This window comes from Bos indicus, chromosome 10 (genome assembly GCF_029378745.1).
Source record: "Bos indicus isolate NIAB-ARS_2022 breed Sahiwal x Tharparkar chromosome 10, NIAB-ARS_B.indTharparkar_mat_pri_1.0, whole genome shotgun sequence".
Classification (NCBI taxonomy): domain Eukaryota; kingdom Metazoa; phylum Chordata; class Mammalia; order Artiodactyla; family Bovidae; genus Bos; species Bos indicus.
Window position 1 is genome coordinate 20,749,051 of NC_091769.1, and position 15,839 is coordinate 20,764,889.

Below are 15,839 nucleotides of genomic sequence, written 5' to 3' on the forward strand. Positions count from 1 at the left end.
CGCGACTGCCTCTCTGGGGAAGGCGTGGCTGAGTCTCTGGATCTCCACGCCCCGCTGGTGGATCCTGGCCTCCGCCCCTTGTCCAGGCTCCTACGTGTCGTACTCTTTGACCGGATCCTCCGAGTCTCCTGCTGAAACCGGACCAGAACGTGTACTTCCACTCGACCGTCGTCCTCTTGACTTCTTGTCCCGCCCCTGCGACCAGAATTAAAACTCCTCGACTTCGAGAACTTTGTGAGCCAGACGGCACGAGGACTCCAGCGGCAGCACAGGTGGCAGGTATGGAGTTCGAGCTCCCTCCACATCGGGCTCAGGGTCCCTGGGCCTCGCGCCAACCCTCCACGCGGAAGCCGCACCTCTGGGCAAGGGGCCTGAACTCCATAGCTCAGGACTCTGTAAGACGTGCCGAGAGAGACTGCCCGCCACAGTCCCACTCAGAGTCCCAGTAGATGGCCGGCCTGGACAGCCCCTCGCAGCCCCCTTCTTCACTCCTTGGTCGCCCAAAAGGGACAGCCAACCTTGTCCGGGGCCTGCGCTAGTTATCCCTCGCAGAAACTTCTTTCCCCATCAAAGGATCTCAACCTTGGCTCCCCTTCCTACCTCTATCAGGATCACCCCCCTTCGACATAACGCAGTCTGCACGCTTCCCTCAGAGCAAGTCCTTTCTTCCACAGATTTAACCCCTTTGCTTGTTGAGTCATGCCAGCTACCATGAAGGGCCAGGTGTGCGTGGTGACTGGTGCCTCCAGGGGTATTGGCAGGGGCATCGCTTTGCAGCTCTGCCAAGCAGGTGCCACAGTTTACATCACTGGCCGCCACCTGGACACACTGCAGGCCACTGCTCAGGAGGTGAGTGCTTCCTCTGGAGTCCCAGGGGGCAGAAACCATCCGAGGGAGCTCTTTCCATTAACTACTCCTCTTAATCCCTTACCTGAAACCAAAATATTCCTCAATAAACATGAACATTTATTCTAAGTGGGATAAGTAAACCCCATAAGTAACTTCAGATCAGGGCACAGTTTGCCATTAAGTGAATTTTATGAAAAAAAAAAAACAAAAAAACTTTATTTGAGAGCTTTAGGGATTTTGGAATTGAATTTCAAGAGTTGTGGACCTGTGCTCTTTCTCTTTTCTTGTTAAGATTTTATTGAATTGTGTTTTCATTTGATTTTTCTACTGAATTTCAGTTAAATAAATTTTGGGGTGCCTTTGATTTGCTAGGCACTGGAGTTACCAAATTTAGTAGGACATAACTTTTGCTCTGAAGTCTAAGGCAGAAATGGATCCTTTCAATGTAATGTGAATACAGGAAGTGATAAGAGATGAAAGGAATGAGTATGAACATGATAAGCAATAAGTGTATCCAGAATGTACTAGAAATGTGAGTGAGCAGTTCGGCAGGGAGGTCAGAGGGTGGGACCCAGAGCATGAATCTTCAGGATATGAAGATTGTTCTTGAATAAATTATTCTTCTTTCTCTGAAGTTAGAGGAGGGGACACATTTGTATAGGAATAGGAAGTAGAGAGCGTTCGTGTCTGAGAGCTTTGTTTTTTCATTTACCAGGCAGCAGTGTTGGTGGAGTGAGGGTAAGAAGGCTGGGGTTGAGTTGAGATTCCAGATGAGTGGTTAGGGGTGGGAGCTAAGGGCACAAGAGATGGAAATGACCAAGAATGAAGAAAAAGAACTCCTTTCTCAAGAGTTCCTCCTTTCTCAAGAGAGCCTCCAAGCCTATTTGTCCCTCAGCCTCCACGTGCAGAGTAATACAATGCCTTGAACAGAGTAGACCTCAGAAAATGTCTGTAGATTTTAAACCTGGGATTCCCCATCCCCCTTGCTCCACGACAGTACCTAGCATTACTGACGGAGAAGGCAATGGCACCCCACTCCAGTACTCTTGCCTGGCAAATGCCATGGACAGGGGAGCCTGGTGGGCTGCAGTTCATGGGGTCACTAAGAATCGGACACGACTGAGCAACTTCACTTTCACTTTTCACTTTCATGCATTGGAGAAGGAAATGGCAGCCCACTCCAGTGTTCTTGCCTGGAGAATCCCTGGGACGGGGGAGCCTGATGGGCTGCCGTCTCTGGGGTCGCACACGACTGAAGCGGCTTAGCAGCAGCAGCAGCAGCAGCAGCAGCAGCAGCAGCAGCATTACTGAAACTCCTCAAACAGACACCAGAGGGCAGTATTGCCCACCATGTTGCCTCAGCTACTGCCTGAGGCCTAGGATTGCCTCGCTCCCACGTTGAGGCTGACGGGAGCTGAGTTCTGTCTCACGTTGTGCAACTCGGAGCTCATATCCCTTCTGTCTCTTTCCAGGCGCAATCCCGGGGAGGCCGGTGTGTGCCCGTGGTATGTGATTCAAGCCAGGAGAGTGAAGTGCGAAACCTGTTTGAGCAGGTGGATCGAGAACAGCAAGGACGTCTGGATGTGCTGGTCAACAATGCCTATGCTGGAGTCCAGGTGCTTTTTGAACTTTGACCCCAGCTCCACACTTCGGACCTCCCCCTCTGACCTGAGTCCTCATCCCCACTGGTTGTCCCCTTCCATTATCCAGCCCCTTCTTGCCTCCAGAGCATACTATTCATCACTCTCCCTGTGCCTTCCAGCCGATCCTGAACAACTCTAAGAAGTCATTCTGGGAAAGCCCCGCCTCCATTTGGGATGACATCAACAACGTCGGACTCAGGTAGGTGCTTCCCCGGCCACCCACTTAAGGGCCTGGGCTCCCCTCAGTCACTCAGCCAAACATTAACAAGCGCCCTCTCCTTTTCCTTCTGATCTCCTCGTCTCTTTGTTCTCCCATCTGTCCTATTTGTCCACTGCCCTCTGAAGGAGTTTCATGCAGGTGAATCTGGGCCCAGGAACGTCAACTTTGGCCTTGTTTCTGTCCATACTTTTCATCTGAACTCGCCCTTGCCCGCTCTCCTGTCTCACTCTCTGCTTGTCCAAATGCATGATCCATAAGGAAGCCTCTTTCCTTTGGTAAAGCTTGCCACGGTATGTCCAAACATGGCTGCTGCTAAGTCGCTTCAGTCGTGTCCGACTCTGTGCGACCCCATGGACGGCAGCCCACCAGGCTCCCCCGTCCCTGGGATTCTCCAGGCAAGAACACTGGAGTGGGTTGCCATTGCCTTCTCCAAACATGGCTAGAGGAAAGAATTATTTTGTTTTAGATCAGCAGAAGGTCAGTGAGGAAGACTGAATGCCAGCCATCTTCGCCTCCCCTCCTCACTCCAGGCCCACAGGCAAGAGTGTTCCAGGTGTGAGTAGAGAGGGCAGGGGTTTCACACGCATCTGGGAAAGGAGTGAGATGAAACACAGCGTGTACAGTTCACCCAGCATGACATACACCCTTCAGGTCTGTGTTTATTGTTGGGAAGCGGGTACCCTCAGAAACTATACTGCATGGATGTGATCAGCCACCTGTGGGAGTCACCCAGAGATTACATGCAAATCTACATCTAAAGCATCTAAGGAAACCCTCGGCTTCTAGTGGCAATCTCAGGGATCTAAAGCATCTAAGGAAACCCTCGGCTTCTAGTGGCAATCTCAGGGAAGCAGGATTACAATCCACTTGTCATTTCCAAAGTGGAATAAATGTTGTGAGGAGATGGAGATGGTCAACCAAGCGTCAAGAAAAACCCAAAAAGTTTGAAATTGGCAACACCCATGTCCTTAGCCCTCTAAAGAGAGGGGCCTTCCACACTCTCACCTCTTGCTGGTCAGGGTTTTGAGCCTGCAAAGCAGAGGCCCAGACCCTGGCACCAGAGCCCTGATGAATGGTCCAAAGCGCAGGTTACTCTGGGACCCTGCTGGAAGCGCACCAACACCTCCTCTCACCACTCACACACATAATTATCGTGCCTCTCCTCTGCATTGCCTGAGGTTGGCCTTCTTTTTGATACCGTAACTCACTCTACTTGTTTTCATCTGGAGAGTCCTGTCTCCTGTGCAAAAAAAATGTTTTTCTGGTTATCAAGTATGTGTGTGTTATTTTTTTTTTAATATACTGTGTAGACCAGTGTAATCATATTCCCCTAGTCACCACCCCTCTCTTTTGCCTGAGATATCGTTGTTGTTCTTTAGTCACTAAGTCATGTCTGACTCTTTTGCGACCTCATGGACTATAGCTTGCTAGTCTCCTCTGTCCGTGGGATTTCCCAGGCAAGAATACTGGAGAGGGTTGCCATTTCCTTCTCCAGGGGATCTTCCTGACCCAGGGATCGAACTGACATCTCCTGCATTGGCAGGTGGATTCTTTACCACTGAGCCACCAGGGAAACCCCCAAATATACTGGGTAGATTAGTATAATCTTATTCCATAATCACCAACCCTTCCTCTTTTGCCTGGGATATAGCTACTGTTAATAGCCTAGTATATATTCTACCATTCATTTAAATATTCCACTGGGAAGAGATACCATAATTTATTTATCTAAGCCCTTATCTGTTGCAGTAGTGGGAAAAAATTAGGCTAAAAAATATGTACCTCAGAGATTTTAGTAAACATTATCAAACTGTCCTCTAAAAAGACCCCACCAATTTATAATCTCAGAACGATGAAGGAGAGTATCTGTTTCCCCATGTCTTCTATTATACTAGACAATATCGGGCCAGGAGGTCAGGCAAGTTTGGCCGTTCTAATAAGCCAAAGATATCTGAAGATGTTTTTTAAATTCACATTTCTCTATTATTTGTGAAGTTGAGCTTTTGTTTTTTACATTTGTATCGGTTCTTTATTCTTTCGTGAGTTGTGTTACTAAATTATTCTTTTTACATCAATTTATAAGAGACCTTTGTAGAATAGATCCCTTTAATGTGTGTTTTACAAATATCTTTCCCAATTTATTACTCATTACTTGCCTGCATGCTTTCTTCAGCTCTCTAAACATACTTAAATGTATATACATGTATGTATTTGTATATCTACGTATATACATGTCTTAATGTATAAGTCATTTATATCTTGGTATGGTACTGAGACAAGCTTCCCCATGGTAAAGCGTCTGCCTACAATGCGGGACACCCGGGTTCAATCCCTGGGTCAGGAAGATCTCCTGGAGAAGGGAATGGCAACCCACTCCAGTATTCTTGTCTCCCCCTCCAAAAAAGGGGCTCAAAGAGATATTAGAGAAGGAAATGGCAACCCACTCCAGTATTCTTGCCTGGAGAATCCCATGGAGGGAGGAGCCTGGTAGGCTACAGTCCATGGGGTCGCAGAGTCAGACACAACTGAGCAAATTCATTTTATTTATTTATACTTTCTTTTATTGCTTTTAGGCACTCATTTTTTTATACCCAAGTATTTTGGGAATGCATTTTAAAGCAATAAATGAGGTAGAGAATCCATCCCACCTACTAAATAACTGACTGTGCATACACGCTAAGTCACTTCATTCATGTCCAACTCTGAAGTGGACTGTAGCCTGCCAGGCTCCTCTGTCCTTGGAATTCTTCAGGTAAGAACACTGGAGTGGGTTGCCATGCCCTCCTCCAGAGGGTCTTCCTGACCCAGGGATCAAATCCGCGTCTCTTATGTCTCCTGCATTGGCAGGCGGGTTCTGTACCACTAGTGCCCCTTGGGAAGCCCAAATTATTTGTTGGCCAGATGTTTGTTGTTCAGTCTCTCAGTTGTGTCTCCAAGGGTTGGACACCACTGAGCGACTGAACAACAACCATCTCTCCCTGTTGGTTTGAAATGTTCCCTTACTACTTTGCTGAATTCTTCTTTACACTTGGATTAACTATTGAGCACTTTGTTTCATTGACATATTTAGGTATTATAATGCCAGTCCTGAATTCTTTTTTTAAAAATATTTACTTATATGGCTGAGCCAGGTCTTAGGTGTAGCAGGCATGATCTTCGACCTTTGTTGTGGCATGTGGGATCTACGTGGGGTCTAGTTCCCTGACCAGGGATTGAACCCTCTACATTGGAAGCTCAGAATCTTAGCCAAAAAAAAAAAAAAGAATCTTAGCCAGTGGACCACCAGGGAAGCCCTCTGCGTTCTTTTAACTATTACGTCATTGTACAGTTTATGGCAGCATATCCCCCTCACCCACAAGATATTCTTCTTCCTTTTTCAGAATTTTCCCGGCTATTTTCACACATTTATTCTCATTGACCTTTAGTTTATTACCAATTTCTCCAGAAGTCTTGAGATATCACTCAAATTGAATCTGTGGATTAATTTAAGCAGAACTCAAGTTTTACATGTTGGTTCTTCTAAACAGATTCTGTCTGTACTTGTTCTTTTTTTACATATTTAGGTGAGAAGTGGATTATTTAGAGAGAAACACAGTCCATACGTAAAGTGTGGGCCATCTCAGAGGGATAGAGCGGCCTGTATTCTTTTATATTAAATAGAGCTTTATAGTTTTTCCTTGTAGATCCTATGTATTTATTATATTTTATCCCCCAGAGTTATTTTAGCTTTGTCATTGCTGTCATGACAGAGCACTTTTCTTCCGTTACAGTCTTCTAAAGATTGCCATTTCTCCTCTTTCAGTGGTTAATTTTACCTGTGGGTTTCTTAGAATGTGACCTCAGGCCCTTGGTTCACCAGGTTGGCGGCCCTGTTGGAGAAGGAAATGGCAACCCACTCTAGTATTCTCGCCTGGAGAATCCCATGGGCAGAGGAGCCTGGCTAGCTACAGTCCATGGAGTCACAAGAGTCGGACGTGACTTAGTGACTAAGCCACCACCACCACCTGGCTCAGAAGCCACTAGGGGGCAGAAGAAGCTTCTCGAGACAGCCCTGACGTGGTTCATTTCTTCTCTGCCCCACCTTCTAGAGGCCATTACTTGTGTTCAGTGTATGGGGCTCGGCTGATGGTACCAGCTGGCCGGGGGCTCATTGTGATCATCTCCTCCACTGGGGGGCTGCACTATCTCTTCAACGTCCCCTATGGCGTGGGCAAAGCTGCGGTGAGGACCCACTGGCGCAGGGGTTGGGGTGGACAGTCACAGTTGCCAGAGCTCAGGAGAGATGGTCCCCGGTGGCCCAGGCGGTGAGGCTGACTGGCCCTCCCCTCTTCCTCTCCCCTGTATAGACAGTTCCTTAGCCTGGGCTCCTCTCCGCTGGCCGGCCAGTGCACTGGGGAAGGTGGATAGCTAAGACGGGGCTCCTGGGAAGGCCAGGGGTTGGGGGCATCCTCGGCAGAAGCAGGCAAGGCAGGAGAGGGAGGTGACACGACCAGGTGCCTTGACTCCCACCCGGCCTTCTGTCCCTCTGCAGTGCGACAGGATGGCTGCGGACTGTGCTCAGGAGCTGCGGCGCCACGGGGTCAGCTACGTGTCTCTGTGGCCGGGGCTGGTGCAGACAGAGCTGCTGAAGGAGCACATGATGAAGGAGAATGCTTCAGATCCCCTGATTAAGCAGGTGGCCGGGGGAGGGCGAGGGTGGCAGGGAATGCAAGGAACCAGTCTTTCCCTCTCCAATGACAAAACAGTAACAGCAACAGAGAGTAGATACCAGGGCTCACCGTGGCGGGCGCAGGGCTGAGCACTGACGCGCATTCTGTCCTTCACTCCGTAAGGGAGATGGTAGCTCCATTTTACAGATTGGGAGACTGAAACTCAGGGAGGTTAAGAAACTTGCTCAAGTCACATATCCTGTAAGTGGAAAGACTATCCGCCTCCAGAGCCCATAGTCTTGACCTCCACTCTGAACTAATCTAGAAGGCCCAGATGCGGTTGGCATCCCCATATTCTTCCACTTAGGAAAGGCAGAAAGGCAGTGGGTACCAGTACGTGGTTACAGGGCTCGCGGATGTGGGAAGGAGTGATTCCCGTACCTTCCCAGATGCTGAGTCCTGCAGGCGCGGTGACAAGCGCCTCCCTCTCCTGGAACAAAAGCTGAAAGCAGGAAAGGGACTTGGGCAGCGCTCTTGGAAATTAACCCTTCACTCTCTGCCCCTGTATTTCAGTTCAAATTTCGTTTCTCATCCGCGGAGACCACAGAAATGAGTGGCAAATGTGTGGTGGCGTTGGCAACAGGTGAAAAGGTTGGGGGCGGCTGGTAATGAGAAAGGGCATGGGGGATCTGCAGGGTGGTGGCCACTGGTTCTGGGTCCTGAGCCAGGAATACGCCCTTCTTTTCTATGGCTTCTGGACACCCAAAGGGTCCAATGCCCAGTTTGAGGTGTGGGAGCCTCAGCAATTGGATCCTGGGAACAGTGGCCAGGAGCCAGAGGCCCAGAAACCAATATGGGCTCTTAAGCCTATCTTGGTGATGCCCTGTGCCATTGGGCCCAGGCCTGGTCACCCTGGGCCATTTGCAGGCTGTCTCAGCTGTCTGTGTGCCCACAGATCCCAATATCCTGAGCCTGAGCGGGAAGGTGCTGCCGTCCTGTGACCTCGCACGACGCTACGGCCTGCAGGATGTTGATGGTAAGAGCTCTGGCCCAGCAGCCAGCCTGAACCTCTCTTCCTTCCGTTTCCAGCTCACTCCTTCTCCCCTTCTCTCCCTTCCTTCCTCACATTCCACTCGGTCTCTGCAGCCACGTGGGGGTGTCTGAGGAATGGGAAACAAGGATCTAATCCTTCTTTTCCTGTGGTCCACAGGCCGCCCTGTCCAGGATTATTTGTCTTTGAGCTCCGCCCTCTCCCATGTCTCCAACCTGGGCTGGCTGGCCTCCTACTTGCCTGGGTTTCTCCGGGTGCCCAAATGGGTCATGACCCTCTATGCTAGCAAGTTCTAACCCTGCTGGCCTCACACAATTCTGCTTCCCTTTGGGCTGAGTGGTTGGTCTATCTCAGTTGGAACACAGCCTCCTTCCCTGCCTACCTACTGCACACCGTTGATCTGAAGAGAAGCCTCTGCTGTGCCCTGGTTGAGCCCTGGGGGCCTTTATAGGTCCTTCTTCAGGCCTTCCTTACCCCATCATTTTACTTTTTGCCTTAACACTGAAAAATGTTCTAGGGGCTAATAATAAAGCTCTCATTTCTCCTTCAGTTCATTTTCAAGTACTTATCCTTTGCTCAGCAAGGTGGTAGGTACTTTAGAGGAAGACCTAACGATATGCAACATGTTGAGGCTCTCAAGGAGCTGCATCCACAGGACAAGGCCCCTTTCCTCCACATCTGCTCCTGCTCTTCCCTGCAGAGCTGCCTGTCCCTTGCCCCAGCCAGGGAGCGGGGTACCTCCCCAGCCAGAAGCAGGCACACCCACCCCTTTTCCTCACTGCTTTCCCACGCCCTCATTCCGCCGTCTCTTCAGGGATGCCCACTGCCTTCTAGCTGGGCCTGATCCCAGGGTGAGGCCCAATCCAGGGAAGGCAGAGTCCATGATATTCAGGATTTCTTGGAACTGGGGAGGAAAATCCCAAGGGAGAGGCAGAGGAATAGTTGATGACACTGACACACTCGCATTCTTGGGATGACACCCCAGGAACTGTTTCCTGAAGAACTGATCACAAGAACCTTTCAGAGCTGCTTTCCCTGCTTGGGGGTCTGTCCCAGCCTGAGGCAAGGCAACAGCGGGTGTGTTCCAAGGAGGAGCCAAGGGCCCCTTTGAGGCCACCTTCCCGCCAGCAGCTCCACGGTCATCAAGGTAATGGGAGAGCTACTATAAATCAGAGTGGCAGAGGCCATTTCTAATCTTCCAAAAAGGCAGGGGGAGAGCCGAGGCCTCCCACAGCTGCCTACAGAGCCTATGGAAGCTGCGATCTTCCCGTGGCTTTCTGGGAATAGCCCCCAGTTACTGCTCCAGTGACTGCTGGGGTGGCTCTCTCACCCATGAGAGCTGATATGTGCATCTCCTCCAGTCCTGCAGCCAGCCACTTCACGGTGGTTGCTTGAGTTTAGCCATGGTGAAAATATACATGCTACAGGAATCAACAACTGCTGTCAACCAGGGTTTTTTTTCTTTCTTTTTTTTTTTTCAAAAGAGCCAGCCAGCTTGCAAGCATGTGACTGGAACTGCGTACCTAAACTCCACCATTTGCTGAGGCACCCTGTTTAAATCAGAGCAATCAGATTTCCTCACCACCCTCTCACCCCCTTCCACTCACCACCCTAATCCCCCTGAGACTGGTCAGGGGCAACAGCAATTGCCTATATGCTTTAGGAAGGACAAGGGCCTCAGGATCTCCTCCAGCCTTCCACAGCCATCTTTAAAAGCCATCATTTGGACAAATCCTTTCATGAGGGCCTTGTCCCCTAAAGGTCACAAGGCATGATGGGAAGAAAATGGGCTTCAAAGGTGTACAAATCTGCATACAAACCCTGACTCCACTCCTTTGAAAATTAAGTGAAATAACATATGGGCCAAGCAATATGGAGCCAGTAAAGTCAGTTCTTTCTCTTGACAAATATGCAAGAGTGTGCTTTGCAGCAGGCACAGTTCTTGGCTTTGGGAGAGCAGAGAACCAGACAGAGTAGGCTCCAGTCCACAGAGGACTTTCATTCAGCCCTGGAAGACCTTAGAAGTCAGTACAAACCTTCCACTTAACGTAGGAAGTGAGTGAACTGGGGCCCAAGAGTCCACACCATGCAGGGTACAGCCTTGATCCTGGTGTCTCAAGAAGCCAGAGGGAGCGGTTTTCTTCAAAAGACACCACATTGCTTCCCTCCAACAAGACTTAATTAATCTTAGAAATGTAAACAGTAGAGTAGAGGTCTGAGAGAATGAAACACGGAGAGTAAGTGTTGATTGGCAGGAGAAGAGTGTCAAGATCTGAGAAACCCAATAGCAGAGAGTCTTAGGACGTGTTGGGAGTCAGTATTCATTCAGAAACATTTCTTTTGACACCTGCATTCTGCCCAGCACCATGCTAGAGAAGACTGGTTCAATTTGACGAGATGGGTGCTGTAATAAGTACACAGTACAGAGTACAGGAGGAAGCAGCTGGCCTCATTAGGGAATTGAAGGGAGTGATATTGATCAGAGACTTAAAGAATGGGGGTGGAGTAGTTTTTCCTAACTGAAAAAAAAAAAGCAGGTATTGAAACACAGAATGTTGCAGGACAGCTACAAGTTGCTATGATGTGACTGTAGATGTGATATGGGATAAATTTTCAGAGAAAGGAGATGAATACAGATCAGTGATTAAGATTTAAATTGTGGGTGGTAGGTTTCCACATGAGGGATTCATCTAGACGCTGAGTGACTCTTAAGGCAGAATACCCAGGGGAGGTAGGTGGTTGGAGAGAGGCCAGCTGGAGCTCCAGTTCAGCTGTGGAGGTGACTTCCCTCGGAGCCCAGCAGGACAGCCTTAGAGTGTTCGGCCTCAGGGTAGCCCTGCTGGGACGAGAAGCTGGGCTTTCATTCCCCGCCACCACTACCACTGAGCAGTTGCCAGCCACAGCGTGGCCCAGGTGGGGCTGGGCGGGGTAAACCAGGTCCAGATCAAGGGCAGCCCTCCAAGAAGAGCTGCAGGTGTCAACCCTGAAAGCACTTGAAGGGGGCGTTGGGTACAAAAATGGAAAGGGGCATCCAGGCAGAGCTGGGCAGAGCACTAATGCTGTTGGCTACAGGAGGATGTAAGCGGGAGAGGAGTGTGCACAATTTGTATCTGAGGAAGCTGACTGGGGCTCAGGGGTGGGGAAGATGGACCGGGGGAAAACAGGCAGGCATCAGAAGAGCTGCGTGGAGTCTGACCAGTGTCCCAGGATGTGATGGCAGTGGGGATGTGGATTCAGGAGAGATTGCAGGAGGCAGAGTCAAAAGACAGGGCCTGTCAGAAGGGAGGGGGCTGCTGCAGGACTGAAAGCAACAACAGGCACAGAGAAAGAAAGAGCATGCTGAAGCTGTGAAGGAGACACCAGCCTGCTGGAGGTCAGCCCTGGCGAGACACAGGCTGCTGAGATGGAGCCCCCACCCCTACCAGAGCAAATCTAGGGACTTGATCAGTCCCCAGGAGATGCTTAATCCCCTAAAGGAGCTCAGGCCAGGATGGAAAAGAGACTTTTGATTAGCATTTTAAAATGTACATTTCTAACAGCATTGTTTTAGAATGTGGGTCAGAATCCAAAAGGTATACAAAGGTAACGTGAGAAGCCTTCCTTTTATCCCTACTCACCACTGCCAGTCCCAACCTAGGAGCAGCCACAGAGAGAGCCCAGGCCTGTGCAAGCGGAGAGCTAAGCATACTCAGAGAAGAGATTTGACTGCATGCAAATCTGGGCCTCTCTTGTGCTAAGGGGTTGTATTTTCCAAGCTCGAAAGGCCTGTTCTGGCTCCTGTGTTCTACACTTCTAAGAAGGGGCAGCCCTGGGTCCAGAGGCCCCACCACTTCCCACGTTCTTATGCAGCTGCTCCCATCGCCAAAACCTTCCCTACCCTGGTAGCAGGGAGAGTAACAGAAACAGCAACTGAAGGCCCAAGGAACGGAGACAAATGGCTGCAAGAAGCAGCAGTGGTGCCGAGGAGCTGGGCCTCAGCAGCCTGGCCAGCCCTGGGCTCCTCAGAAGCGGACCCACACTGCTCCTGCAAGATGCATGTCACACCTGAAGTGGACTCCTCTTTCTAGAGCAACTGCCCAAGCATTAGGGGTGCCCAGATGAGGCCACCTGTGTAGCTTCTGTCCCCAGAGAGTCCCCAAGGAGGTAGCTCTGACCAACTGGCTGACACAAAAAATGAGAAGGTGATGGAAGCAGGGCAGAACCATGGGGTATCAGATTCCAGCTTTCGGTCATTGTAATACGTTCAGTTCAGTTCAGTCGCTCAGTCGAGTCCGACTCTTTGCAACCCCATGAATCGAAGCACGCCAGGCCTCCCTGTCCATCACCAACTCCTGGAGTTCAGACTCATGTCCATCGCGTCAGTGATGCCATCCAGCCATCTCATCCTCTGTCGTCCCCTTCTCCTCCTGCCTCCAATCCCTCCCAGCATCCGAGTCTTTTCCAATGAGTCAACTCTTCGCATGAGGTGGCCAAAGTACTGGAATTTCAGCTTTAGCATCATTCCTTCCAAAGAAATCCCAGGGCTGATCTCCTTCAGAATGGACTGGTTGGATCTCCTTGCAGTCCAAGGGACTCTCAGGAGTCCTCTCCAACACCACAAGCTAAATGACACACCCACCAGTGCCCTGACAGTTCTAAGGCCAACCATCAAAGATCAAAACGTGGGTGGTGGCCCAGTTCCTGGAAATCTCTGTCCCTTCCCCAAAATGGTTGGAATAACTCACCCACTCATTAGCCTGTGAAATTACCCAGCCCATAAAAACTGACACCCCATATTTCCGGGCCTCCTGTCTTCTGAGACGGCCCACACTCTGTGAAGCATGTTTCTCTCAAATAAATCCACTTCTTACCTATCCCTTTGTCTCTCACTGAATTCTTTCTGCAATGAGACATCAAGAACCGGAGCTTCATTAAATTCTGAGAACAGGCCTGTGATCTCAATTAAAAGACCATGAAGGGGGACTTCCCTGGTGGTCCAGTGGTTAAGAATCTGCCTGCTAATGCGGGGAACACTGGCTTGATCCTTGGTCTGGGAAGATTCCACATGCCACCAGGCGACTAAACCTGTGCATCACAACTACTGAAGCCTGTGCGCCCAGAGCCTATGCTCTATAAGAGAAGCCACTGCAATGAGAAGCCTGAGCACTGGCAGCTAGAGAGTGGCCCCCACTTGCCCCAACTAGAGAAAGCCCACGAGCAGCAAGGAAGATCCAGCAGAGCCAAAAATAAATACAAATTTAAAGTGTGACTCTCCATAAACTTAAAAAAAAAAAAAAAAAAAAGATGATGAGGGATTTCCCTGGTGGTCCTGTTGTTAAGAATCTGCCTTGCAATGCAGGGAACGTGGGTTTGATTCCTGGTCAGGGAATTAAGATCCCACATGCTATGGAGCAAGTAAGACCACATGCCGCAACTACAGAGCCTGCAAACCACAAGTAGAGAGTCCGTGTGCCTAAAGGAAAGATCGCACAGGACACAGTGAAGATCCAGAGTGCCACAAACAAGACCCAAAACAGCCAAATACATAAACAGTAAAAAAATGTTTAGCCTTTGACATTTAAAATAAATACACAAATAAAAAACTGTGAGTTCAAGTCCCATCCTGGGTTTAGGCTGGACTCGAGTCACAGTCAGAGTTACACGGTTTCAGCAGTGTAAACAGGGGGCTGGCTGTAAATGTCTAACCTGGAGCCCATCTATTTCCTGCCTCAACCTCAGCTCCCTGCCCCCTGCTCAGGGGTCTGGGGCTTGGGAGAGGACTGCACAGGACAGCTGCCAGCTGTGGGGGGACCGGGGGCCTCTGTGGGAACAAGCCCTGGGGAGGCTGGCCAAGCCTGCAAGCTCCCTGAACCTCAGCTCCAGGTCCTCCCTGCCCCACCCTTCCACTCCCCTCGGAACTCAAGCCTGAGTCATGATGGGTGCAAAGGGGATACAGAGACACAGTGTTGCTTTAGTCAGCAATTCCAGCCGTTCTGCTTCTTTGCACTGAATTCAGAGGTTCCACACCACTCCCTGTCCACTTCCTCCCCACCTCACATGAGGCCTAGGGTGCAGACACCTCTGACCACCCTTCCCCACCTCACCCTAAGCTCCCAGCTCTGGGATCTAAAGGATCTAAGTCCCAGCTCGGCCTCCTCTTCCCCACCCAGATGGGTGCAGCATATCTTGCTCTGACTGCCATGGCTCGTCATTTATTCACTCACTCATTCATTCTTTCCCAGGACCCCTACCACCACCACTAGCTTTATCTGAATGCCCTAGGGCTATTTAATTTTCCTAGGGGCACTTACGACTCAATGAGACCATCTTTTGTATGTATTTGCTTCTATAGAGTGGGTCTCCCCAGCTTGAGAATAAGCTTTATGAGAGCAGGCACCTTGGCAGTCTTCATCATGCTGTGGGGTGAGCTGTATTGGTACTCAGGGATTACTACTCAAGGACTGACTGGCTGAATTATGTAAATGGTTGTTGAGTGGCTACCATGGTGCAGACACTGGACTAGGTGAGGGGACATGCAATCAAAGCAGCCTTCTTAAGAGAGCATGGCCAGAGAGAAAGCAGGGATGTGCACCCCTACAGGATGACCTGACTGCAGGCACCATAGGGTCTGCTGCTGGGGAGGCACAGAGGAGATGCGTGTTTGAGCCCCAAGCCAGGATTCCTCCCCGGCACCTGCAGCCCCAACTCCAAGCTCACTTCCCTGGGAATCTCACCCACTAGCATAAGAGCTCCTCCAGAGTCACACATGTCTCTCTAAGGGCAGAGCCATAATGTTACATTTGCCTATAACATTACTTGACTGCCTCTCTATACTGTTTCCAAAGGTTCTGTGGACAGCCCTGCTCGGGACCATAACTCCATGCATCCATATGGCCTCCATGCCTACCATGGCGTCCAGTTCTGGGGCACCCAGTCACTCTCTGTTGAACAAAGGAATGGACAGGGAAGAGGTAAGGGCTGGGTCCTCCCCCAGGCAAGCAGCTCCTCCTTCCTGGGACTGTCCTCTGTCCCTTGTTCTCATCTACCAGCCAGAGCACCCCACAGTCTCTCCTTGTTCTAAGGATTCTGTTTCTCATGCAGGCGTAGAATCCAGGGCTACTACTTCTTGGCACCACTCGCACTGTATATGCCCCAAACCCAAGGCATGCCCTCGACTTGTGCACTGGTGGTTGTCATCCAGGCCATCAGGCAGTGAGTTTCTTGGCCATGTTCCCAGCCTTACCATACTCTGGGCAATTTTAAGGCAAGGTTGTCATCTTCACCAGCCACCATGCAGTACCTGGCTTTTGTAACAGAGACTAGTTCTGGCTCAAGAAGTTTTTCCAGCTTTTCAATTGCATTTCCTGGTTGCTTTCCCTTCATCTCTTCCCCTAGATTTGCCAACCTGAGTCAGCACCTGCCACACCCTGGGGGAAATAAGATGCTCT

General features: G+C 50.1%; 1 protein-coding gene across 2 annotated transcripts; it reads left to right on the plus strand.

Annotated features, from left to right (window-relative positions):
• The first annotated feature begins 70 nt into the window (after positions 1-70).
• On the plus strand, positions 71-8,961 carry DHRS1 (dehydrogenase/reductase 1). 2 transcript variants are annotated; one of them, XM_070797075.1, is made up of 10 exons: positions 71-279; positions 675-849; positions 2,322-2,465; positions 2,612-2,691; positions 3,184-3,267; positions 6,801-6,933; positions 7,244-7,387; positions 7,935-8,004; positions 8,317-8,397; positions 8,572-8,961. In XM_070797075.1, the coding sequence occupies exons 2-10, from the start codon at positions 700-702 to the stop codon at positions 8,706-8,708; spliced, it is 1,023 nt and encodes a 340-aa protein (XP_070653176.1). In that variant the 5' UTR covers positions 71-279; positions 675-699; the 3' UTR covers positions 8,709-8,961. The 2 variants fall into 2 exon arrangements, with proteins under 2 accessions (XP_070653176.1, XP_019823827.2); XM_019968268.2 differs by lacking the exon at positions 3,184-3,267 and having other exon boundaries at positions 72-279.
• The last annotated feature ends 6,878 nt before the right edge of the window (positions 8,962-15,839 follow it).

Coding starts and splice junctions, on each gene's coding strand:
- DHRS1 (XM_070797075.1), top strand. CDS start 700: ATGCCAGCTACCATGAAGGGCCAGGTGTGCGTGGTGACTGGTGCCTCC. Junction 7,388..7,934: donor CAGATCCCCTGATTAAGCAG/GTGGCCGGGGGA, acceptor CCTGTATTTCAG/TTCAAATTTCGTTTCTCATC. Junction 8,398..8,571: donor CGGCCTGCAGGATGTTGATG/GTAAGAGCTCTG, acceptor TGTGGTCCACAG/GCCGCCCTGTCCAGGATTAT.